Source organism: Symsagittifera roscoffensis, chromosome 5 (assembly GCF_963678635.1).
Source record: "Symsagittifera roscoffensis chromosome 5, txSymRosc1.1, whole genome shotgun sequence".
NCBI lineage: Eukaryota > Metazoa > Xenacoelomorpha > Acoela > Convolutidae > Symsagittifera > Symsagittifera roscoffensis.
The window spans coordinates 34,913,039-34,937,677 of NC_087066.1; the positions used below are offsets into that span (position 1 = coordinate 34,913,039).

The 24,639-nt window shown below is 35.9% G+C and overlaps 3 protein-coding genes across 4 annotated transcripts in view; all 3 read right to left on the minus strand.

Moving 5' to 3' along the window:
* LOC134846008 (5'-3' exoribonuclease 2-like) overlaps positions 1 to 24,639 on the minus strand; it is a 351,354-nt gene that overhangs the window by 241,592 nt on the left and 85,123 nt on the right. The window contains exons 2-4 of one of the 2 annotated variants that reach the window (XM_063863171.1): positions 4,833 to 5,133; positions 3,634 to 3,757; positions 1,546 to 1,790 (exon numbers count right to left, since the gene is read on the minus strand). The exons of the other annotated variant lie outside the window; for it this stretch is intronic. Coding sequence (XP_063719241.1) covers positions 1,546 to 1,790; positions 3,634 to 3,757; positions 4,833 to 5,125 — 662 coding nt within the window. The 5' untranslated portion in view covers positions 5,126 to 5,133. The remainder of the gene's footprint in view (positions 1 to 1,545; positions 1,791 to 3,633; positions 3,758 to 4,832; positions 5,134 to 24,639) is intronic. 2 annotated transcript variants of the gene reach the window in all.
* On the minus strand, positions 7,693 to 8,906 carry LOC134845599 (uncharacterized). Its single transcript, XM_063862570.1, has 2 exons — positions 8,573 to 8,906; positions 7,693 to 8,099 (listed from the first exon to the last, which is right to left on the minus strand). The coding sequence occupies exons 1-2, from the start codon at positions 8,852 to 8,854 to the stop codon at positions 7,779 to 7,781; spliced, it is 603 nt and encodes a 200-aa protein (XP_063718640.1). The 5' UTR covers positions 8,855 to 8,906; the 3' UTR covers positions 7,693 to 7,778.
* On the minus strand, positions 15,857 to 20,124 carry LOC134846110 (serine/threonine-protein kinase ULK4-like). The gene has a single exon (XM_063863326.1). The coding sequence runs from the start codon at positions 19,870 to 19,872 to the stop codon at positions 15,964 to 15,966; it is 3,909 nt and encodes a 1,302-aa protein (XP_063719396.1). The 5' UTR covers positions 19,873 to 20,124; the 3' UTR covers positions 15,857 to 15,963.

Here is a 24,639-nt window from a genome sequence, read left to right on the forward strand (position 1 = left end):
TAACTTCTTTTGAATAATATGCATAACTTAAATAGAAAAAAAAACTTTTTTATACAATTTAATGTGACTCACTTCAATTTACTTACTAAGATTTTCGTAAATAGCAAGAGTGCGATGCCCCACTTCATTTGAAGTCCGTAAATTGCAGAAAATAATTAAAGAAAAAAATCCGATTTTTTTTTTGAGAAACATCAACAATTCGTCAATATCTCGAATACTAGCAAAATTTGAGCGGTCATGATTCCGATTTAGATTATCGACCTGTATTGGTGGTTGAAAGTATTTAACAAGCTGTCTATTTAACTTTTCTTTCTTAGTTAAAGAAAAAACCAGTTGTTGGAAAATTTTTGAGAAAAAAATCATGAACTCGTCGATATCTCGAAAACTAGCAAGACTTGAGGGGTCATATTCCTGGGCTAAACTGCTAAATTATAATGGTGGTTTGATATAGTCCAACCACTGGGATCAGATTGTTAAATCGCTAATTTTCAAAAATAAACCGGGTAAGATCAGTAATTCCTATAATATAGTTCTCTTACATTTTGTGAACAAAAATGGACATTTCATTATTTTCCAATCACCCAAGATTCGGTGGTAGCAAGTCGTTTTCACCCAGTAAGTTAAATAGCTTTGAACCCTTGTTTTCTATTGAGTATGACTTTTGTTTATTTCCGCAGAAAGGTTTTTGGTATAGCAATCTATTTGATCTAGTTTTATTGGGGTTTTCTAACGGCGTAAATGTGGTGTTCAAAAACGTAGTTGAATATAAACAATTTCAAGAACGCATGCACAACTTCAAAAGGTCATACATATAAAACTCAAAAACAGTCAGTATTTTAGTTTCAATATAATCTCCGGATACGCTATCAACTTTGCCCATAACGTGAATCATACGCAAAATTTTTCTCTGGGTCATAAAAATAGGTGATACTCGTTTACGGGTGTAGAAAAACTAGTGCACCCGTAAACGAGTAGACTATATTGTATTATAGGTTTCAGTTAGAATTATAATAGATGATAATAATATATTTTTACATACAAAATGACGCATTTTTGAGGCAACACCACAGTGCCTGCCTAATTTCGATCTGAGTTTATCAACCTGATCGTAAAAACTCAGTTTATTACCAACAATGACTTCAAGGTATGTGCATGAGTTTTTGGTGCAAAAGACGAACCTCCTACATGTACACTTAAGTTGTTAGAAGTACCTCTATTTTTGCTGAATCTTACAAAAAGTCTTATGTGTATTTAAGGTGAGTTTGTTATAATGCAACCATGTGCTTATATTTGTAATGTCTTTTTGAAATTCATACAGACGTTCTCAAATACGACGTTTATATAGTCAACAAAAAAAATTCAAAGACCTTGAGTCATGTCGTTTATGTATATAAGAACTAGGAGGGGACCCAGATCAGATCAGAGCGCTTCTCAAAGGCTAATTTAGGACTGATTTTTCATTTAGCTGCTCAAAAAGTCTTAACATTTACACCTTCTACAGAGTTTGAACAATTCAATGTTTTCCATTGACAGTGCTACACTCACTTGATCTGTGCGTTCATCTTGGCATATGTGAACCCCATTCCGGGAAATATAGATCCTCCTTTGGAAGTGAGCTCCTCCAGCAAACTCTGTCTGTACCTCCACTGGTCCGCCCTCGAAGTGTACTGCTCTGCTATGACCACTTCAACCAGTCCTATAGTCACACACTCTTCTCTCCCTAAACTTGCTCGCCTCGACGAAGAATGGGAAGTATGAGATGCATCTCGATCTAGTTTCACAACTATCACCTGAAAAAAGTATGAAAATTCAATCAACGCGTGGATAAAATAAGGTTGTTAATCAATCTATTTCAGGTAAGCAAATTTTTGCAATTTCAAAAAATAAAGAACACAAGAAGAATTGGAAATCGAGAATGATAATACTCTCAGATTTCCGACTTTCGATACGAAAGAAACGGAATATTTGCGCTCGGGGTGGTTTTTTTTTTCTTCAGACAAATTTCGACTTTTTAACTAGCCATTTTTGACGGAATTTTTTTTATATCAGTCAAGATCTATTGTTGTTCTGAGCTTAAACTTTTAAAGATATTTTACCTGTGATCATTTTTCGTAAAGTTATGGGGATTTAAAGATTGCCATTTTGGCTAATTTGGGACAATTAACGCGCGATATATTTCGCGCTATTAACGCGTAAGCGGAGATTTAATCCGTCTTAAAAATCGTTCGAAATTGGTTGAAAGAAGCTTATTTGCCATAATTGATTTGTTACAAGGAGCAAAATCTATTCCTTTGGAGTTTAAATTGCGTGTGGGAGGATGATTTTCATAGCAAAAATTTCAAATTTTAGAAAAAAAATTTTCAATTTTTTTTTACATTTAATTTATTAATGATATTTATGCTATTACTGCTCCATAAACTTTAAAAGGCAGTCGGAACATTCAAGGCTTCGCCCTGATACGAGCAGTCTTGTTATTACTAATATTCCATTTTTTTTCACACTGAGGAGAAGCGTAGCTTCGCACCACTAGCGACACAACGAAAATATAGCATGACAAATTAACTGACAGAAAATGAGACAACATCCACACACAAAAAAATGATTTTTTAAAAAACAACACTGCTCGTATCAGGGCGGAGCCCTGAATGTTCCGACTGCCTTTTAAGGCTTATGGAGCAGTAATAACATCAAAAATTTGATTGTGATAAAATAAAATCAAAATTAAAAAAAAATTGAGATTTTTTGTATAAGCATCCTCCCACACGTCATATTAAGTACAAAGTGATAGACTTAGCTCCTATTAACATATCAATTGTGGCATATAAGCTTTCTTGAACCAATTTGGAACGATTTCTAAGACGGATTAAATCTCCGCTTACGCGTTAATAGTGCGAAATATATCGCGCGTTAATTGTCCCAAATTGGCAAAAATGGCAATCTTTAAACCTCCATAACTTTACGAAAAATGATCACAGATGAAATATCTTTTCAAATTTAAGCTCATGATAACAATAGCTTTCGAATGATATTTAAAAAAATTCCATCAAAAATGGCTAGATAAAAAGTCAAAATTTGTCTGAAGAAAAAAACCCACCCCGAGCACAAATATTCCGTTACTTTCGTTACGAAAGTCGGAACAATAATACAAAAATTTGATCTACAGAAAAGTTCATATCTTTTTCTTGATTTTGTCTATGTTTGCAAACCTATGTTTACAAGAAATAGCGAAAATAAATCCGAAAATTTACAATAAATCCGAAAATTTACAATAAACCCGAAAATAACAGAGCAGACCAGACCTATGTTGATCTAAAAAAATGTCATAAGAAACTTGAAAACTTAAAAAAGTTGTTAAGTCTCCCCTCAAAACATTAAGATACCAAACATATTTTGCTCATCAAACGATTCGAAATAAGACCGCCACGCCGATATAAAATAAGCCGAAACATTTAAAGCCGATTAAAGAAAAAAAGATGGAAAAAACCGAAAAAAAAACGCAAGGGTAATTACAGAAAAATTGGTTGGTTGCTTAAAAAAAGATTCCGTTAAGTCTTGATAAATCTGCAAGCTTTGGTAAATTTAGAAACCCCGAAACAAGTTACTGATCTTTATGTCTTTCTCTCATATCATCACCTTGAGTGCACTGCTCTTATTGGCAGTAGTTGCCGATTTAGCACTGGTGGAATGGCTGCTGATGGGCTTGAAGCACGGGTCGATGCAATTCTCAATTGCAGACCGCAACACTGACACTCCAGCTCTAAATAAGAATAGCCGGTTTCTGTGAGAACAACCAGAGTTATTTATGCATAGGAGGCAGTTTTTCGCATGTGGGGAAATAACTAATAGTTAAGCTTAGAACAAACTACTTGTGGCTGATAACGTATCATAACACAAACCCAATTAATCACTTAGCTCCAATTTCCACGTTCCGCTCTAAACTAATCCAAAAAGCAAAATTTCACACAGGTTTTTCTCGACACCGTTGCAAAATTTATAGATACTGATCAAATTTAGATATCGATTGAATCACGGGAATTAACACGACGTTTGAATTTTAATTTAGTTGAATAATCAAAAATATTCAGTTTTTTGACAAAAACTCAAAATCAGCTAACAAGCTCTACTAGTTTGAGCCCTTATAAGGAGTGATCTGAATGAAAGCATATTTACAAAAACAATTAGAAAAAAATGTACTTAATTTCTTTATTATTTCTTATATAAAGTTTTTCAATCATCTTGACATGCTTTCAGAACCTCAACGACAAACAGTTCGTGAGCAGTGCTAATATTTGAGTTTTTCAAGCTGAGTATGAACCATGTTTTCGCTTGAAAAATTTTTCGTAGTATTCACCGGTGTTTCTGTTCGATGTATCACTCGACCTCACCAGCCCTTATGTGTTACCTCATTTCTCCTACTTTCAGTTTCCCGGAAACGAAAAGTGGAATTCCCAAAAAAGGAAACTTAACCCAACTGCATCAACTTCAAACAAACATTCATCCCACATCGTTTTTTTAAAAATTAATTCCGGAAAGCAGTTTGAGCTTGTGCAATTAACATAAGCGTATAAGGTAATCTCACCTTCTGGCCATCAGAAAAAAAACGAAACTTCCAATGTAGTGTATTTTGAACTTACTTTAACTTTAACTGACTTGATAAGGATCAATTGCAAAAACATCATACAGTTTGGGTCTCCTTCTTGATTAAAGTATACTTCTTGATTAAAGTATACTTCTTGATTAAAGTATACTTCTTGATCAAAGTACTCTTGTTTTCATAACGAGACGTGTCAAACTGCAAAAAAGGATTTTTCAACAAAAATTATTCTACTCACTCAATTTTAGTCGAGCTAGTCTCGGCAAATGATTCCTCGCGCACCACACATACCAGTCCAGACATAGAAGCCTCTGGGTCTGTGCTCCGGATTGATACCACATCGCCACAGGCCAACAGTGAACGCACTTTAGTCCCCGAGAACTGCACCGCGTGGGCCAGTTCCCAGTTGTGGGGAGTGAACGATTCCGTGTCTGAGAAGAAAGAAGGTGGATTGGAAACAGAGAGAGAAGGCGAGACTGAGACGCGAGGCGATTCGTGACTCATAAGAGCACAAGTGAACAACTCGCTCATGGTCTCTCTGAAAGAGTGTCAGAAGGTCGCCAAAACATGAACTGACGTTTTTGAATCTAATCAACTTGTCAGATTTTTAAAATTCCACTGCACGACGTGAAAAAGCCCCTTTGTGTTTATGTGAGCTATCCATAATAATTTCCGCCCTAGAGGTTTATATGTATTTTTTTTTGGAAAACTCCACTTTCGCAAAACCCTAGATATGCCTTTGTATGAGCCATTTTTGGACACATGCTATTAACTCTGCATTTTGGCCCGGACTTAAAGTCTATAAATGAGGCCCACTCGTAGAATAGTGTCAGCAAATATAATAATAGATTTTAAAACTAGCCGATTGTATTTTCTGACACACTCTGTTGCCAGCAAATTTCGATTGAAAGAAGTTTGAGCCGAACATTGGAAAAGGAAAAAAAAGAAAAAAGGAAAAAATCTTCATAAAAAAAAAAATTCGCAAAAATTTTTCCAACATTAGGTTTTTGTGATTCCAGACCGACTTTTGACTAATTCACCGCAAATTTTCCTCTGTGGTTCATTCGTAGGAAATTTGGAGCGGTGATAAAACACAACGATCAAAACACAATGCTACCTTAAAGTCTATAAATGAGGCCCACTATGTAGATTTTTTAAGGATTAAAATGGATTCTCTTTAATAATTGATGATAGGCTCATTTATTTATTTTCAGCCTAAGAAACTCAAACTTTGAGAGATACTTCTCAACGACTACAAGTAGCACAGACTATACCGAACAAAGCTACTACTTCTTTTAATTTTGCCAGATTTTTTCTGCTTTTGCATGATTTAATTATGTTAAGTATAAATATGCGAACGCCACAAATTGGTTCGAACTATTTTTTGCATCGAAAAAGAAACCATTTCAAAATTATGTTAAAAATGACGTTTTTCTACCATTTTTGGTACAAAAACAAATATTTTATGTGCTTTTCACCACATAATTTCGGCCATTTAACCCTTGAGAAACGGAACAGCATACTAGCTGTTCAACTCGTTAGAGCTACTCGCTGTGGTACCCCTAATGGAGCCCTCCGTGTTATTTTGTTATTTGTATTATTATCAGGTACTTTTGTAAAATTGCCTCACTCTCGGGTAGAACTTTTTGAATATTTTACAAACAAATATATCACCTCAAAGATCTTTGAATTACATTAAACATTTCACGATTGATTTTTTTAATGGAACATAACCGTATTTTCTCAAAAAAGCCGTCATTTAAAAGATCCTTTCGATTAGAGACGCCCTTTTTCATGAACTTGAGAAATAAAAATCAATAGAGACTTCGTAAGAAATGAAAATCACATCATATTTTCAAATAATTTCAATTCTGAAGTACAAGTACGTCCTCCTCAAAGTCTCTAGCTTCTTATTCAAACTAAAACTTTTTGTTTTTATATTGAATATCTGTCAGTATCGACACATACCGCGAGTTTTAGAAATAAGAGACGCCCTAAAATTAAATATGTCTCCTATTCAAACTAATTTCCAACCACATTAACTAAGCAAAATAGAAACTAGGAAATTTAAATTCACGTTTTTTTCTCGCCTTTGCACTTCGTAATTGAAAAGTATAAATTGTCTTCCTTTTAGCAAATGAATTTGAACTGAACTTCAGAAAAGTCTAAGTCACACCGCAAAAAAATCAATATTGACCTCAATCGAATGTTTAAATTTTTCCCTGGCAAACACAAAATGAAACTAACTAAAAATGAGCATTCACTTTATTCATTGAGACTTATCAGTTCGCAAAACTGGATCTTCAGGTATATTTTTTATTCCGCAGGGCAATCTGAAACTTCAAATCGACTTTTAAACTGTAAGTGAATCACTTTTTTCCTGCTATTTGCGCTTTTGTTATTGTAGCACATAGCTTGAGTTTAATTTAAAAAGAACATGAAAAAAAGCCAAACCGCAAAAAAGTTTGGAAAAACAATCAAATTAGTGAGAATAATTTTCGAAGTCTAAAACAACAAACATAAAAAAAAATCGTGAAATTTCGTCCGAGTTCTTAGATATTTCTGGTTAAATAAACTTGATCTCATAGTAGCAAAATTTTTGACAGCACTCGGACCTGGAAATTAATAGCACATAGTAGCTAACATACAATGTCATTCAATTATTTAACCTTTGATACCTAATTAGGATTTTTTTTTGCATATTTATTAGTTTGATATTTGGGGATTACTAAATTTTCGTTAAGTATTAAATTTGAGGAATAGTCAACACCTATTTATTATTTTCATATTTATTTCGTGTGACGCACATTGGATATCCTTAAAGTGGTTTCGAAATTTGCTCTGCATATACTTGGAATCAAAATTCGAGTCGACCAAAAAAAAAAGAAATTAAAATTTTTCCGTCTTTATTTGTAAAAATTTGTCCTGGCGAAAAGTCCAAATCTACTTGGACTTGAATTGCGCTCATACCGAATTGAGAAAAAAAGATAGCGCTTCTCTTGTTGACTGTGTAAATTCACAGCGCCTGAAATCAAATCAAGAAGACTGGTTACATAGCGTGAACTATCTCAGTGGAAGTTTTATCCATGTCTAAAAAAAAGAGAGCGACAAGTTTTGAATTAATTTCTAACTCAGAACATTTACATATCAACTCTAAGTTTACTTAGACAGGCAGTCTATTCAATTATCGGTTGGACTTGGCTACTCGTTCGATTTCATCTTTCTTCTTAATCGCATACGAATTGGACGATCCTTTAGATGCATTGAGGACTTCATCCGCCAGGCATTCTGCAATGGTCTTTCCACTCCTAAACGCGGCCTCTCTGGCCCCAGTGCAGACGAAGTAAATAGCCTGGTTCACTTTCCTCAGAGGCGAGACATCCACTGCCTGTCGTCTAACTGTTCCCGCTCTTCCGATTCTAGTCGAGTCCTCCCGAGGTCCGGCGTTGATGATTGCATCTACGAGGACATCGATTGGGTTTTGGTCAGTGTACAAATACAGGATCTAAAAAGCAAAAAGGATAGCCGTTTGCTGTGGAAGTAGCACAAAATGTTCCGAACACAGTAATTTCAGAAAAGAAATTCAAACAATTTTATTTTAAATCTAACTTTTTTTGCCGTAAGAAAGGGCTATTGATTTAGATTAAAAACATGCAAGGAAGAGCGGCAATTTTTTCAAATTAGAATTACGGCCGAAAGGGCTTAATGTGATACAAAAATTGAACCCCTACGGTCTTTCATTGAGGCAGTCAAAATTGGCTGGAAAAAACGGACATGAATCCTTAGTTCCTTCCATTCACTTCCTTCAAAAAAGGAAAATACTTGAACAAGCTTTTAAGCGCATATAGTTCAAACTGACTAAAAACGCACACATTTTGCAATGAAAAGTGTGGCGTGTATTGGAAATAGAATCATCATGATACGTCAAGTTCCGCCTGTGAACGATAAGAAGGCAGGGTTATGCTAGGTAGTACTGACTTCGAACATGTGTTGCACGATCCTCATGGCCATCAATTTCTTTCCATTGTTTCTCCCGTGCATCATGAGTGAGTTGACTAGTCGCTCCACAATGGGACAGGAGGCCTTTCTGAATCTCTTCACCTGGTATCTGCCTGAAGTGTGGGGCAGGAATCGGAGACACTTGTTGCGGATGCCGACATAGTCCTGGATCGACAGGTCCTGACATCTCACGCTCTCCTCTTGCAGAGACCACTTGTCGAACAACTTCACAGTGGTCACACTCTCTGCTTCCAAGTCCATAATTTCCACCTAACTGTTCTTTACGATAGACAACTTTCAAACAAAAACTGAAAAAAAAAACATCAATTAAAATGTTCATGAATGCCGCAAAAATCGTTATATCCTTATATCAATTTGATCCCACTGAAACACGTGGACAATTTTTTATCTGCAGTGCTTAAATCAATTAATTGTGCGCTCGATGCGATTAAATAAAATAACATTTTCATCAAATTTTTGTTTCTGGAAAAAAATTCTTACTACTGCACTGAGGGTACTTGCTTTTTTCTATGTCTCTTCTGTATAACCACTGTAGGATATTAAGCCAACACGATTTCTTGGCCTTGACACCAATCGGCATCGCACGGAAAGACCTTACCGCAATTTGATTCCTTGTTACAAGATAAATTCGGCGGACAAGTCCTCTGATCTGACTAACCATATTCTAAGATAAAACCAAATGCATCTTTGTGAGCTGATCACTTCTCTTTCGGTGATACGAACAAAAACGTCTAAGGAGCTTTGGCTTCGTTTTTTTTTACACAAAATCAGGTTCCCAGATGGGGTCGACTGACATTTCTGATGAAAACCCTTCTACTCGCAATTCTAAGTGAAAATAGATTTCACAAAAAAATAATTTAGTGTCGAGAAAACGTTTAGAAGTTTTCACTTTCCAGAACCAAGAATGAAATTGAGTGACTTTTTACTAGCGAGTGTCGAGTCAATCTTAATTGGATTAGGAAAAAGAACTAGTTTACTAAGAAGCAGCTATAAGTTATACATTCGAGAAGTTAAATCATCTCACTCCGATTTCGTCTCCTTAAAAAGATAACGGTGGTTTAAACGCAAAATGAGGACAAGATACTTTTTGTTTCTGCTTGTTCTGGCAACTAAAACTGGGTTTCACGTGCAATTTCTGCAGAAACATGCACCATAGAGAATTGTCATACAAGGTCGACTGAGAATCAGTTAAGCGTTTCAAGCGTGGTTCAAGTAGTATTGACAAAAAGTATCTACGGCGTGAAGAAAAATGGTTTGAAGTTTTCGTTTTTCAGACAAAATCTCAAATAAGATATCAATGTTCCACTCGCCATCTAAGTAGATATATACTAGCCCACAAAAAAGAGAGTTATTAGCCATCAGACAGCTGGAATATTGTCCCAAAACTCCAGAAAACTGAAAAAGATTTTTTTTTCGATTTAAAGATACTTTAGCGATTACTTTTGAAACTCAATCAATCTCTAACACCTGATTACAACTAAACTTATTATAGCTGGAGTATCAAAGATAGGATAGTCGGGTGTTATGCAAGAAGCACAGAAAGTCCCAATCAGAAATATATTTTTCAAACTGTCCTTTTTTATGGCGCGATGTGATCAGAGGATCTGAACGAGAACGTAGAACTCAGGCATACTTGATAGTAATACTAAATTAGATATCTTGAAAAAACAGCTTTCTTTAATTAAAAAAATGAGGAAAAACTTGATTAAAAAATTCTGAAAAAGGCTCTATAAAAAATTGCGAAAACTAATTTTAGTGGAGTAAAACTATATTTTCAGCGCTCAAGTTAAGAATTAGACTATTATACCTTTAATAAGACCTACTCGCTCAAAATAAGATGAATTCAAAAACTTCAAACAGTTAGGTTTTTCTCGACACTGGAAAAATTTTATGGTAATGTTTAAATTTCATTCTTACCGAGTGTTAATCATGACTTACAGGGTTTAATATGATAAACAATTCATTCATTTTTTCTATAAGAACCTTCCTTTGATAGTTCTATTTTTTGTTCCGACCACTCTCGATTATTGGAAAGGAATCATGGATTATGTTCGCTTTTTCCAGCAAATTTTGACTACCTCGAGAAAAACTTGTAGGAGGTCAAAAAGGTAATCATAATAAAACTCTTTTGAAAGTGATTCCGATTTTATAAATTAGAAAAAGTTCTCCGAGTGAAAAAACCTGGACTGAAACTTCTGTTCTCCAGACTTGACTAATTTAGACAAAACTTGATGAGAGGCTGACCTATCAATTCATTTCGAATACAACTTCAATTACAATAACTATTACCAATTCCTGTTCACTCGTTTTTTTTCACCTAATTCAGTCAACCTTAACAAATAATAGCAACAAATTCAAAGAAAAAAATTATTGTGGTCGGAGAACTTGTGCTACTTGCACAGCAAACGACTATCTGGCATTTCTGGTTTGACATTTCTTCATAAGACTATTTTGACATTTCTTGATAAGACGCAATTTTGACATTGCTATCCCCCTGCAAATGTCTGGTTAGCAATAAAGCAGTCAAAATGCAGCAAACATTACCAACAGATAACTGAAAAAGGGTAAGTCAGCTCAAAAAAACCAGAATGACCAATTTATGATGAGTTTTTTTGGGAAGATATCACCTTGAAGGTTTTAAGATTTTTGACACATTTTTGAAAACGTTAACCCACATTGACAAAACTGGATAAATACGTTATTCACTGGGTAATCTAAATGTTTCAAACCCTTTTTAACCTTAAATTTAACACCTGTTTCGCACTAATTACACTTTTAATATTGAAGAAACTAAATTGTCCTTTGGCAAAAAAAAATAATTGAACTTGAAAGAAGTCAACCTCTGGAAAATAAACAAATTTGAGCACAAAAACACTCTTTTCTCGCGAAAAAGCAGCCGAATATAAACGCCCTTGTTTAAGGACGACCTTCTTTCATAAAAAGAGGCAAAGCGGAGCTTCGCACCACTTGCAATTGAACACAAAAAAGCAGCACGGCAGCTATGCCAAAAAATAGGGCGAAAGCCTGAGTCGAAAAAAATTTGAGGAAAAATAATGAGACACAGACCTGCCAGTGTTGAATAAGCATTTTAAAGAAAAATTTATACTGAGCAGACTATTTGGGTAAACTATTGTTGAGCCGAAACAAAGTTTGAGCTATAGAACATTTTGAGCCACAAAAAATTACGCATCCCTGTGGAACACATAAAAAAAATTGAAAGTAAATTTCTAGTCCTTTAAATGACAAAATGTGAGGCATCTAAAAAGATATAACATCATTCAAACCACTCAAGGCAAAAAAAACCTTAAAAAGAAAAAACAACTTAAAATAAGCAAAAAAGGAAACTATAATTAAGAGTTGATTTACACCAACAAAGATCATTCGAATGGAACGGCCATTTAAAATGCAGAAATGATGAAAAACCGATTCGCCAGGCAATCTGTTCTGTTGCCATTCGAACAGCCATGTTGACTGATCTTGTTAAAATAGTTCTTTAGCCAAAAAAGTTTATAATCCGATATGATAACGCTTGGTAATCGTGAGCGTAAAAAAGGAAAAAAAACGCGCTCTCAAATAAAAGCTGCACTTGGTTGAATTTCCCCAAATTTTTCCTCGCAAGTGAAATAACTTCAATGCTCTTATAACATAATCATTTCAACTTTTAAGGACAAGTATGTCATCCTCGAAGTCACTAGCCTCGTATCAAATATCATTTTTTTTGTTTTCACATCAATTCTCTGTCAGTATCGACACCAATAGCGAACTTGATAATAGAAGACGCCCTGAAATAAGAGACGCCCTTAAATACAAGACACCTTCAGTTGAGACCTATTTTACACCATATTGGCCTAATAAAAGATGTGGCTCTTACTCTGGAAAATACGCTAGCCAACAGAAACTGGGAAACTTCATTCAGGCTTTTCCGAGCAATTTTTTAAAATTTTGTAACTGAAGGGCATAACTGGCCTTTCTCTTAACGAATGAACTTGAATTGAGCTTAGCAAAATCTAGTTCACACCGCAAAGAATCAATATTTAGCGTGATCTTTGCGTAATCAATATTTAGCGTATTTAGCAAAGAATCGATTTTCAGATTTTTCCTAGAAAAAAAATTATACAACCAAACAATCTTTTCATTTCGTTCATTGACACTGTTGAATAAAAAAACAGCCAAAAAAGGGTATCAATTTCCTTTAGTTATATGTTGATTTTAGTTCCACTGCTCACAGAGATCAAAAGACTGAGCCCGGACTTTCTCACGTAATGGCTAGTTCATAGAAATCTCGGTTTGAATCAAGTGTACAAGCGTGTTACGCACCTCCGGTGCTTCGAATTTAACAACTCATAAAAAACCGCATAGATTGAAAATAAGATCTGCATCCTTTGAGTGTAGCCTGACAGCACCCAATTACAGGGTTGGTAGTTTCAAGTTTAGCAAAGTTTTTCTATTCAAGGTCTTTTAATTCAAACTTTGAAAAAACCATTAAACTAAAAAGTTTTAAATATCTAAGTTCTTTGAAAAAATTTAAAAAGATCCAAAAAACGTCACATTTCGGAAATTTGAAACGAAGCAGTCGCATTTGAACGCAAGATTTGCAACTCATGAGAGTACTGTCACAAAACTCAACCACTGGGTTAGGGATTTCAAATTGAGAAACTTTTTAAATTTAAGTTCTAAAAACAAAACTTCAAAATCCTTAAGAAAACTTCATATCTCGAAGACTTTAAAGAGTTGAGCAGTCGTATTTGGAGGCAACCCCTTACAGCCCTTTGACAGCTCTCAACTAAAACGTAAAGACTTTCAAATTAAAAAAAAAATTAAATTTAAGTTTTCTGAATTTTTTTTGAAAAAAATCACAAAAAACGTCAAACCTCAAAAACTAAAAGGATTTGAACAGTCACATTCAGAGACTAAATTCGCAACTCCTGAGAGTACCTCCACAGATTCCAACTACAGGATTAATATCTTTAAAGTTTTTGAATGTTTTCAAATCTAAGTTTTTTGAAGATTATCTCGAAAACTATAGGTATTTGAAAATGAGATATGTAGGCAAGATTTGCAACCCCTGAGAGTACTTTGGCAGCTCAATTAAAGGGATAGAAATTTCGAATTTTTTTAAAAAAACGTAAATCGATGTTTTCTGAAATGATTTTGAAAAAATAACAAAAAACGTGATATCTCAGTAACTACAAATATTTGAGCAGCCCTTTTTGTAGGCAAGATTCGGAACCCCTGAGAGTAACCCGACAGCCCCCAACTACAGAGTTGAGAATATAAAATTTTTCGGTATCTCGGAAAACTTTTCCGTATCGTAACCTAAAAGGATTTGGTTTTCATATATGGAGGCCAAAATCGCAACACCCGGGGAAACCGTGACAGCATCCCAATATTGGGTTGCTGATTTCAAACTTCGTGAAATAAACACTGAATTCAAACAGGAAAATCGAAAAAATAATCTTAACCATTGCAATACAAAATATACCTTAAACGCGAAAAAATTCTTTTGTTAAACATGCAAAAATAATGCGTTGAAAAAGCTTAAACATGGCACGATAGTGATGCCCGCATTTAATTATATACTAGCGTGTAACGCACCTCCGGTGCTTCGAATTTTTTCGACAACTCAAGAAAAATCGCATATATTGGAGCCAAGATCTGCAACCTTTTAGTGTACTCTGACTGCACCCAATTACAGGGTTGGCAATTTCCAAATTTATTTCGAAAAACTTCAATTCCAAATTTGAAAAACCATAAAAGCGTCACCTCGAAAACTTAATGGACCTCTGGAAAAATAGGAGACCAGATTTGCAACTACTGAGAGTCCCTGAGAGCACCCTACTGTAGAAGTGGGAATTAAGACTTCGTGAGTTTTTTTAAACCCAAGTTTCCCGAAAAACAAATCATAACAAAGGTCACATCTCGGAAACTAAAAGGATTTGAGCTTTCATAATTAGAGCCAAGATTTGCAACGCCTGGGTGTACGCTGATAATAAGGTTGTCTCTTCATCAAATCAGTAGTTTCATATTTTGTGATATTTTTTGTAAGGAAGTTCTTTGAGAAATTTTGAAAAAATCAAAATATAGCACATCTCGTAAAATTCAAAAATAAGTCACAAACTTTAAGCATTTGAGCAGTTGCATTTTGCAAGATTTGCAACTCCTGAGAGTACTCTGACAGCACTCAACTACAGGGTTCGGACTTTCATATTTTGAAAAAAAAATATATTTAATTTGTTTTCTGAAAATTTTTGAAAAAATCACAAAAAACGCCATATCACGAAAACTACAATGATTTGAGCACTCATATTTGAAGGCAATATTGACAACCCCTGAGAGTACCCTGAAAGCATCCAACTACAGGGTAAAGAATTTTAAATTTGGAAAAAAAATAATTTGGAAAAAACTGAGAGTACTCTGATAGCCCCCAAAAACAGAGTTGGGAATTTCAAAGTTTTAAGAAAAAAATTTCGTTTAATTTTTGTAATTTTTTTTTGAAAAAATTTCAAAAAACGTTATATCTCGAAAACTACAAGGATTTGAGCATTCATATTTGGAGGCAAGATTCGCAACCCCTGAAAGTACCCTGACAGCACCCTACTACAGGTTAAAGAATTTCAAATTTTGAAAAAAAAAATCATTTTGAAAGTTTTTTGAAAAAATCACAAAAAACGTCATATCTCGATAACTACAAGGATTTGAGCCGTCACATTTGGAGGCAAGATTCGCAATCCTTGAGAGTACTCTGACAGCACCCAATAACCCGTATTTAAATATATAATAGATTAGATAATAATAACTCAGCCCCAATCGGTTGTATTTCCAATAATTAGAAGACTTTTCAAAATGAACGTCTCTCTCTCGCACTCTCTTTCCAAATCATTTCAAGAAAACAGGTCGATATTTTTCCCTCAGACTTTTACAGCGCAGAACCATTATGACCAAATTTTCTAATATCATTGAGATATCTCATATTTTATACAACTCATTGCTGGGTGATGTAGATAGTCTTCAGTAGACATTGAGACACCGCTGAATATCGTGAAAACTGGACATCTGACTTTCCATACCACGATAAATCACTTAAATTGTTAAGAATTCAAGCATACAGAAAAAAAGACGAAAAACAGTTCCGCAAAAACGCTTTGTCAAAAAATTTACCTCAACAGCTTCAAAGAAAAAACTGATAATTCTCAGTTTGAATAGAAACTATTCATTCGAAAATTTTATTTACACTATGAACATGTTACACAATTATAAACAAAATTATGATTACATTTGGGACATACACGACATCGATCAGTTTAACTTAACACAAGCCACTTGCTCAGTCAGACAAGAGCTGAGTCAGTTCAAGCTAATAAGATTTTGAGTATCTCTTTGGCCACAGAACTCACAGTAGCATCTGTGGCACCAGGCACAGATGAAGACCCACTGGCTAGTTTCTGAACCAGCTCCGTCAACTCGACCCCTACAGAATTAGCTTTCCATTGCTCCACGTGACTAGCATCACTTGACAAGACACGTTTCAGGAATCGTAGAAGAATTCTCTGCTTTTTCATGTCAAATTCTAGTAAAGCTCTCTTGATACAAAACAAGTTCTCCGAAGACAAAATGTCTAATCCATCTGTGTCATCAGCTCCACCGTAGAGCTGCACAAGGATGAACAAGATATTGCACGACAGCTCCTGAATGTCACTTTCAGGCGAGATCAACATCTGAACTAACGGAGACATTAACTGCATGAAGACTTTGTTGCGCAGCAAGAGAGCCTCAGCTTTTGATGTATCAGTGGCACCATTCGCACTTTTCTGTTGAAGAGTTACTCTAACTATATTAGATGCGTATTTCAGAAGGTTCTGAAGAGCTTCTAAGATAGCAGCTGCTAAAGTGTTCACAGATTTTAGGTCTTTATCATTTACAAATGCAGAACCACTGTTCCTGTTGTGATCATCGGAGCTCCTCATATTTGAGACAACGGCTAGAAATAGTGAGCTGAGACTATCTGCAAGTCCCATGTCATACAAATCGTCCAAATTGGCTCCTTTGGTTGTGACTATTGTGTTAAAGATGTTGACCAGTCTCAAGATGACAGTACCTGTCAGGTCAGACTCGTGTTCTGTCAGAACTTGGAACATGATGGGAAGTATACCAGCAGATTCGACATCTTTTATGCTGTGTGGGAACGTCTCTAGTATATTGGAGAGCATCTTCAGTCCATAGGCTGGCATCGGATCCTGGTAGATGAGAATCTGCTCGAAATTAGGGACAAGAAGGGTTACAAAGTTCGAAAGCACTTTGTTCTTGAGCTCTTTCGTGTTTGCATCATCAACAGACAAGCAGTGACTTAAAACTTCTCCACTGATTTCAGACAGCAAAAGGAGAGCCATCAGTCTAATGTCTGCGTTATCGCTATTTATAACTAAGTTGCTAAGCGGAGGCATGATACCTTCAACCATTTCTATACAGTAGGTAACTATGATTTGAGGATGTTGAACGATAGATTCTACAGATGCCAGACATGATTTCTTGAACTCATCGGAAAGCGCTGTGCTATTTGAGGAGTCTATACATGTTTCTCCCGAATCAATCATTTGAACATGATTAAGAAGCTGTCCCAGTTTGGTGGCAATATCCACGTTTAGGATCTTACTTCGGAAAACTTGGCTGGAAATGAGGAATACTGACATGGCAAACAGAGGCAGAGTGCTTTTGATCTGTTTAATCTGGAGTGTTGATGGATGCTTGCGGCCAGAAACACTATCAAGAGTTGCAACTACGTCTTGCATCACTACTGGAAAAGTGTTCACAACTATCTGTATCAGCTGTTCCAGACATTGGTTCAAGTAGTTCACAGAGGAAGTATGATCGCCACGCGCAGACATCTGTTTCTTGCAGTCTCTTTCAACATAAACTACCAGTCGCTGATTGCACATGTAAACAAGCATTTCAGTGCTGTTTTCTATCACAATCAGCAGCAACAGAAAAGACTTGGCTCTAACTGTAGCAATGGGACTCTCCAACATTTTCATCACTCTGTTCACAAAGTCCCTATCTTGGGTAAGTCTGGCTACATGTTGACCGTGGGACAACATACTTAGGAACATAGTCAGTACAGGCTGTTGTACTTTGGAATTAGCCACCATCGAATCCAGTACCTTCTGCAAACCCACTTTGTCTATGACACTGGGAAATATTGCACTGTTTAGTTTGTTGATCCTGCACAGTGCAGAGATGGCCACTATTTTCAGTGAGTCGCTGGACGAGTGACAGAATATATTCCACAGCAACAGTGCCACTTCCGTGGTTGAGAACTTGTTTGAGTGAACTCCTGTAGTGGCCGCTATGTTCTCTACAATCTTGGCTCCTAGATGTTGCGTGACTGGCTCCTCGCCCTCTCTCAGACATCTGGTCACCATAGTAAAAGAGATCGAAGGGATTGTCCAGCTGTCTATGCTGGATCCCTCTTTCTCCTCCTGCGCAGCTATTAGGAACAGGACCTCTCCGATAGCTGGTAACACGCTTTGCTTTGTCTTTACATTCCTAAAGCTATCGCGCAAGACTTCAGTTAGAATCACAATGACCTCCATTAAGTTGGTTCCATGGTTAACACGTGAGCAGTTCTGAGCTAAGAGTCCAATAAGACGACAATACTTTGCTCTCATCTCTTGCAAACTGTTGCTTTTCACATGATTCACAACTACGTTCAGTAATCTATAGTGATTTATTAGCGTGTTGCTTAATGAGTCACAACAGACTTTCATCAGGTAAGATGCCACGTGTAATTTAGTCTTCTGCAAACTGTTGTTCTTTTCGCTAGGCATCAGAGCTTCAACAAATGGCTTTAAGTGATTCTTCAGTTGATCTTCTGAAAGCGCTTTAATTCCTTCTAAACCAATGCTTGGGGCGGGAAGTGATTTAACATCGAATTTAGTGTCCGGTACTTTGACTATTTTTGGATTGTCCATTATGGCTCCAGTGGACAGGTCTGAGCTCGTGTAGATCAATTGGCGCCATTCCCCTACACTGTAACTGTCCTGAGTTGTTCTGGCGCTTCTGTTTCCGTTTGTTGATTTCCCATCAAATTTTGACGACTGATTGCCCCTCTCACGAGGAGTTGTCGACTCAGCCGCTTCGTGTGGTCTCACTTCTCTGACTTTACCAGTTGATGGAATCCCAGATTCATTTCCTCTAACTACATTACTTGTTGGATGGACGCTGGACGATGTACCACCTTGGGTTCCTTGAGCAAGTTTGGGATCCTCGCCAGTTTTTGGTCGCAGGGATGACCTCAACTCTTGGGTCATTCGCAATGACTGAGCTAATTTAGAGGTTGATATATTCAGAGTATCGAGGCGTTCGTCCATTTCGGATACTTCTCCGCCAGTTACAAGAGTGATTGGTCTGTCCATAGTCTCGTTCAAAACACTGCCTTTCCAAAACGGATGCTCAGAAATTGCGTTCCAGTCGAATCGCTTAGAAACATCAGGTTGCATCAAACCACTCAACAAATGCATAAACTCCTTCGAAGGCTTTTCAGTATGTTGAGCTGACAAAACTTTGCTTCTTGGGGACGGAAAAGTAGTGGTTTCTAAATGATGCATCAGATCGTCATTTGTGGAGCTGAAAGGTGGAGCTCCTGCAAACATCTCATACAAAATACATCCCAGACTCCAGAAATCAGAGGACGGACTGTACATGGCGTTTCTCAGCACCTCGGGTGCAGCATAACATTTGTCCACTGCTACTCGAGAACTGTGGATCTCAGTCACTTCCTCAAAATCTTCCATGGTCTGCTGGAAAATGGTCTGCAGGTCCTCGCCTGGTACTCGAGAAAGAGTAAAGTCACTGAGCTTCAAATTTCCCTGTCCATCCAACAAAACCTTCTGAGTGGTAAGGTTGCTAAACACTATTCCTATGGAGTGCACGTAGTACAGTGCTCTAAGGATACATCTTCCGAATTTGCGGATGCAGTTCTCTGGCAAGTGTTGGTCCTGTTCTATCACCTGTTTCAGAGTACCTCCAGTACACAGTTCAACTACAATCCAGAGATGGTTGGATGTCTCGTACCACTCGTGGAATGCCACTACATTCTCGTGAGTCAACTCATGAGTCAGCCTGACTCTATTTGTGATTTCTGCTCGCATGCATTTCTCGATGCAGTAGATAGCGACGAAGTTGATAGTGCCTTTTCTTCTTCCCTTGTATACTATAGTATTCTCGCCTCTCCCAATTTCATCATACAAGACATAGTTCTCCATCTATATCACGCATTCACTGAAATCAATTAATTCATTTTGCAGATAGCAAGCGCAACAAACTGATTTATATTTCGAAAAAAATCTATATTTGAAACCTCTTTCATTATTTTTTATTTTCTATTTCAATTTTGACATTTCTGTCCCTCCGCACACGCCCGGTTGAAACTACCGGTTGAGGTCGAAATCAAATAAATATAGCTAGCACAGTTAGCCAAACTACTAAACGTAAATGAACTAACAAGGATAGCCGGTTACTGAGCAGAATGTTCCGACTATAGTCTTTAGAAAACTACGGTTTAGAAAGTTTTTTTTTCCTAAATTACTATGGGGCAAATTGGACAAAAAATTTTGTAGAAAAATGACTAGAAACACAAAAAAATATATAAAAATTTTTAAAATTTTTTTTTGCCGAATAATTTATAATTGTTTGAAGTTTTTGGTTCCCAAATTACAGCTAAAAAAACTCCAGAAACTGATTTTACTTGCTGAAAATTAAGTGTTAAGGTCTTAAACTAGGCATAACTCAGCTGTTGTTAGCCTGCTCGCTTGCTTTATTCGCTCGAATTAAGTCGAAAAATCAAAAATTTCAAATCGGTTTTTCTCGACACAGAAAAAAAAATTTAAGGGCGATCAAACCACGAATGAAATGGCTTTAATATAAATATATCACTCAACATTTTGAGATAATTATTTTTGTTCAATGATTTTGTGTGGAAAACAAAGAAGAAAAACTAAAACTCATCCGAATACAAAGTAGCTCCCCATTTTCAAATGGTCGGAACAAAAACGATAACTCTATCGAGCATTTTGAAAGAAACATTTTCTTACTCATTCAGTTAAAAGAATAATTGTGATTCTCACTTTTTAGATAAAACTAACTCATTTCGATAAAAGTTTCTTTAAAAGGCATTTTATCATTTCGCTGATGACGAAGAGGATACAGCAAAAACAGCATTCTTATCAGTCAAGAACTTGATTGAAAACTTTTGAAAATTTTTCCAAGAAATTTATCAAGTTAAAGCTTATCGAATCTCTTTGAAGCAGTAGACCGAAGAACAACATATAATTTACATTTTTGATAAAATTGAACCAATAAAGAACTGCATTGATAGGTAAATTTTTTAATCTGCTGGGATATCTTAAAACTGAAATTCATTTTCGAAACTAAATTTTCGAAGAAAATGAATTGAACTCAATAAGTGCATATATAATCAAGTGTATCCATATGAATGCGTTTCTGTAGTTATTAGAGCATTATAAAATTTCCACTAAAAACAGCCAACAGACATCGGGAAAAAACAATGAAAAAAATTTACTTGTGTTAAACAGATTTTCAACTTTCAGACAAAAATTATATAGCCGTACAACTCTTCTAATTTGATGAGCAGTTTGTAATTGGTTATTTTTTGATGAGATCAACCCAATTTCAGAAAACTAGATGCTTCGCAAGTGAGGAAATTGCGAAAAAGAGCTCTAAACAGGCAATGAGAAATAAATAAAAAATACACTTTGAGAAACAAATTTTAGTGAAATAAGGAACATCACGTTCTAGTGTCTGCTCCACGACCGCTTCAGAGATACTTTAGGGTCGGTCAGCCAAAAATGAATTTCTTGAAAAAGCCTTTGGGTCGGCAGGGGGTAAAAATCCTGAAGTGGGGCCTCTGCCCCCTCCCATACTTCGTTTGCATATGCAGTCAAATTTTGCAAATGCTGCAAAATCTGCACGGATGAGAAGCTGTGCTTCGCAAACACAAGCGGAGAAGATGCAAAAAAAGCTCTAAACAGGCAAAACAAAGTGAAATAAGGAAAAGATTAAAAATACACAATGAAAAAAATGTTGAGATTAGGAGTATCACGTTCTCACATCTGCTCCACGACGCTTGTAATTTTACTAACACCAACCACGATAAAGCAGCTACAGTTTCTATCATAGTGCCAATGTTACGCAGCAAAAATTCGATCAAAAAATAGATTTATTTAAACGTTCCGACTTGAATATCCGGCCTGTTGATGAGGAGTCTCACGTCGTCGCATCTGCGCCACGGCCTCTTGGAAATAAACTAGTGGAGCAACTAATGATTTTACCTGTTCTAATATTTTTAACACAGAGGCCAAGCTGAGCTTCGCACCACTTGCGATACAAAAGAAAAAGTTTTAAAAAATCGAAAAAAAACTAGATCTATTAAAATGAATATAGCTAGTTTTGAAACAAAAACATGCCAAGACAATAGAATAATTAATAAGCATTGGAAGATTATGTACCCAACGATAGCCAAAAATACCTCGTCAGAAGTCGGAAACAGATTAAGACTTCAAACTTTTGAAAAGTTAATAGGTCCACCTCACCCTCATAACACTTTATTTGCTCGTCAAATGAAACATTACGAGCCCACTACGCCGATATAAAATAGGCCGCAAGCTTATAAGCCCAAAAATGAAAACAAAAACAGCCGAAAAAAATATTTACACAGAGGCGAAGTTGCACTTCGCATCCACAAGCAAAAATATAACCTACAACGACACTGGAAAAAACTGAATGAGTAAAACTTTGAGCCTACAATCTTTCTTAAATGACGCACGCCAACTGTGGGTCTGCATAATTGCTAAGTGTCACAAGCAAATTATGACGCATTAGCAGTCAATTTGAAAAGAAATTTACCAACTAACATGTCTCAATTTATAAAGCGGACGCATTTTATTCTGTATACGAAAAAGTTCATTAAAAAAAGTCCGACCCTACCCAGGTTCGAACCCTCTTATTTTACTGCTGGTCTATTTCCCTACCTCTACGCTACAAAACCATGATACCTTGAAGCTAAAGCGCTATTTGTAATATAATAGTATAATATCCTTAGCATTGGCTGTACTTAATAGCTGGATCAAAATGAACACTTTCAAAAAGAACACATTTTGTCGCAACAATATTTGCGACTTCGGTTGATAAAAAAAGAAAGTTAAAACTATAACACAAGCTATGCTTGTGTAAAAATAAATTAGGACTAATAAGAAGTTATAAAGTCACCCTCAACCTCAAAACACAGACGTGGTCACACAAAATTTTTTTGGCACGTCGAAAAATGCAATATGCGGCCAATAAGCCGATATAATATAGGCCGAAACCTATCAGGCCGAAAGAAGAAAAAAAAACAAAAAAACTCAGAAAAAAATGATAGCATGAAAGACTTGGAACTATAATTCTATAGAAATTTAAGCATTCTGTGCAATCCAGAGATGAGCATAAAAAAGTGTTTCCGTTGAAACGACACAAAACTAGGTCACTAAGGCGATAAAAAATCGGCCGATATCTTTATTCTGCCGATATGATTTCGGCAGAATAAAAATTTTGAACAAAAAAAAAACATAAATATACGAGGTCAAGTTTAACAAAAACACAAACAGCACAAACAGAGTGAAATCAGAACACTAAAAGCAACAATTAAGTTTGAAAATTTTTAAAAAACTATACAATATGGCAATTAAGCCGACAAAACATAAACATACAATCATCAGCCGAAATTTTTTAAAAAACGGACTATTTCCAGTTTGAAACAAAAACAGGTCCGGTCAGATTCGAACCCAGGACCTTTGACGTCCCAGGCGTATTCGTTACCTCCAGACTTAATGTGATGGAGACACTCAGATATTTCAATTCATTATGCACCAAGACACCAAATTATTCAAGTGATTCTGTTAAACTAGCTGTTTACCCTTAAAAGTCTATATTCCAGTTTGATAACGATTGCTTATCGCAAGCGTAATCATATTTTGTACTGAAACGGAAATGCGTCATTTTCGAAAACAGAACTTCATGCTAAACTCTTATGTTTCTCTGCTTAAGAAGGGGATGAACCGCTTAGTTGAAGGAGAAAACTACTACTCGCATTTTCAATTGACGTCTCTATCTCAGATTTGGTTACGTAGAGTTTTCGAAAAAGTGAGAAAGATTGCAACAGCGACCAAAAATTCAAAATTTTTTCCTAAAACCATAAACATTCTTAAATGCATATATTAAATGGGAATAGCATTTTCTGCCGGGAACACGTCCACACCTTGATTTTCAGATTGAAACCTTGATATCAGATTTAGCTAGTAGTTTTCGAGAAACAAAAAACGGCAAAAATTCCAAAAATGAATTTTTCCGAAATTTATATCAGTTTTTCTTCAAACTAGGCAAATTGCGCAAGCAAAAATTAAGCAACATATTAGTTTGAATGAGCTATCAACCTCAGAATCAACTGGTTAGTTTTAAAAAAAGAATAATTTTCCAAAAAACGTACAAAAATTCAAAAACTGCACATTGTCTAGAGTCACTTTTTTTCCAAAACGCAGGGCATAGCCGCTTGCACAGGGATGATTGGCTTAACTGACTGTTTCTCAATCGGTTAAACGCTTAATGTCCGATTTGGCGGAGCAGTTTTTGAGAAAACTCAATTTTAAAAATTAACAAAATGTCAAAATAACAAAATGGGTTTGTTTGAGGCGATAAGTTGTTTCTATGGAATTTAGGGCAGTAGACGCTTAAAAACGGGAGATTCCCATAAATTGTTCTATCGATTGAAACCCTCATCTCATATTTGCGTTTCTATTATTTGAGAAAATGAAAAAATTCACAAATAGATCAAAAATCACACTACTGAAAACTATGGAGGCCGTAGAACGTGGGGTAAGAAGAAAAGAGACTAGCGAAATATGCAAACACATAGAAGACCAGCCAATGTAAAAACAAGCCTAGCTTGTGTAAAAATTATCGCGACCTCTATACCAGTC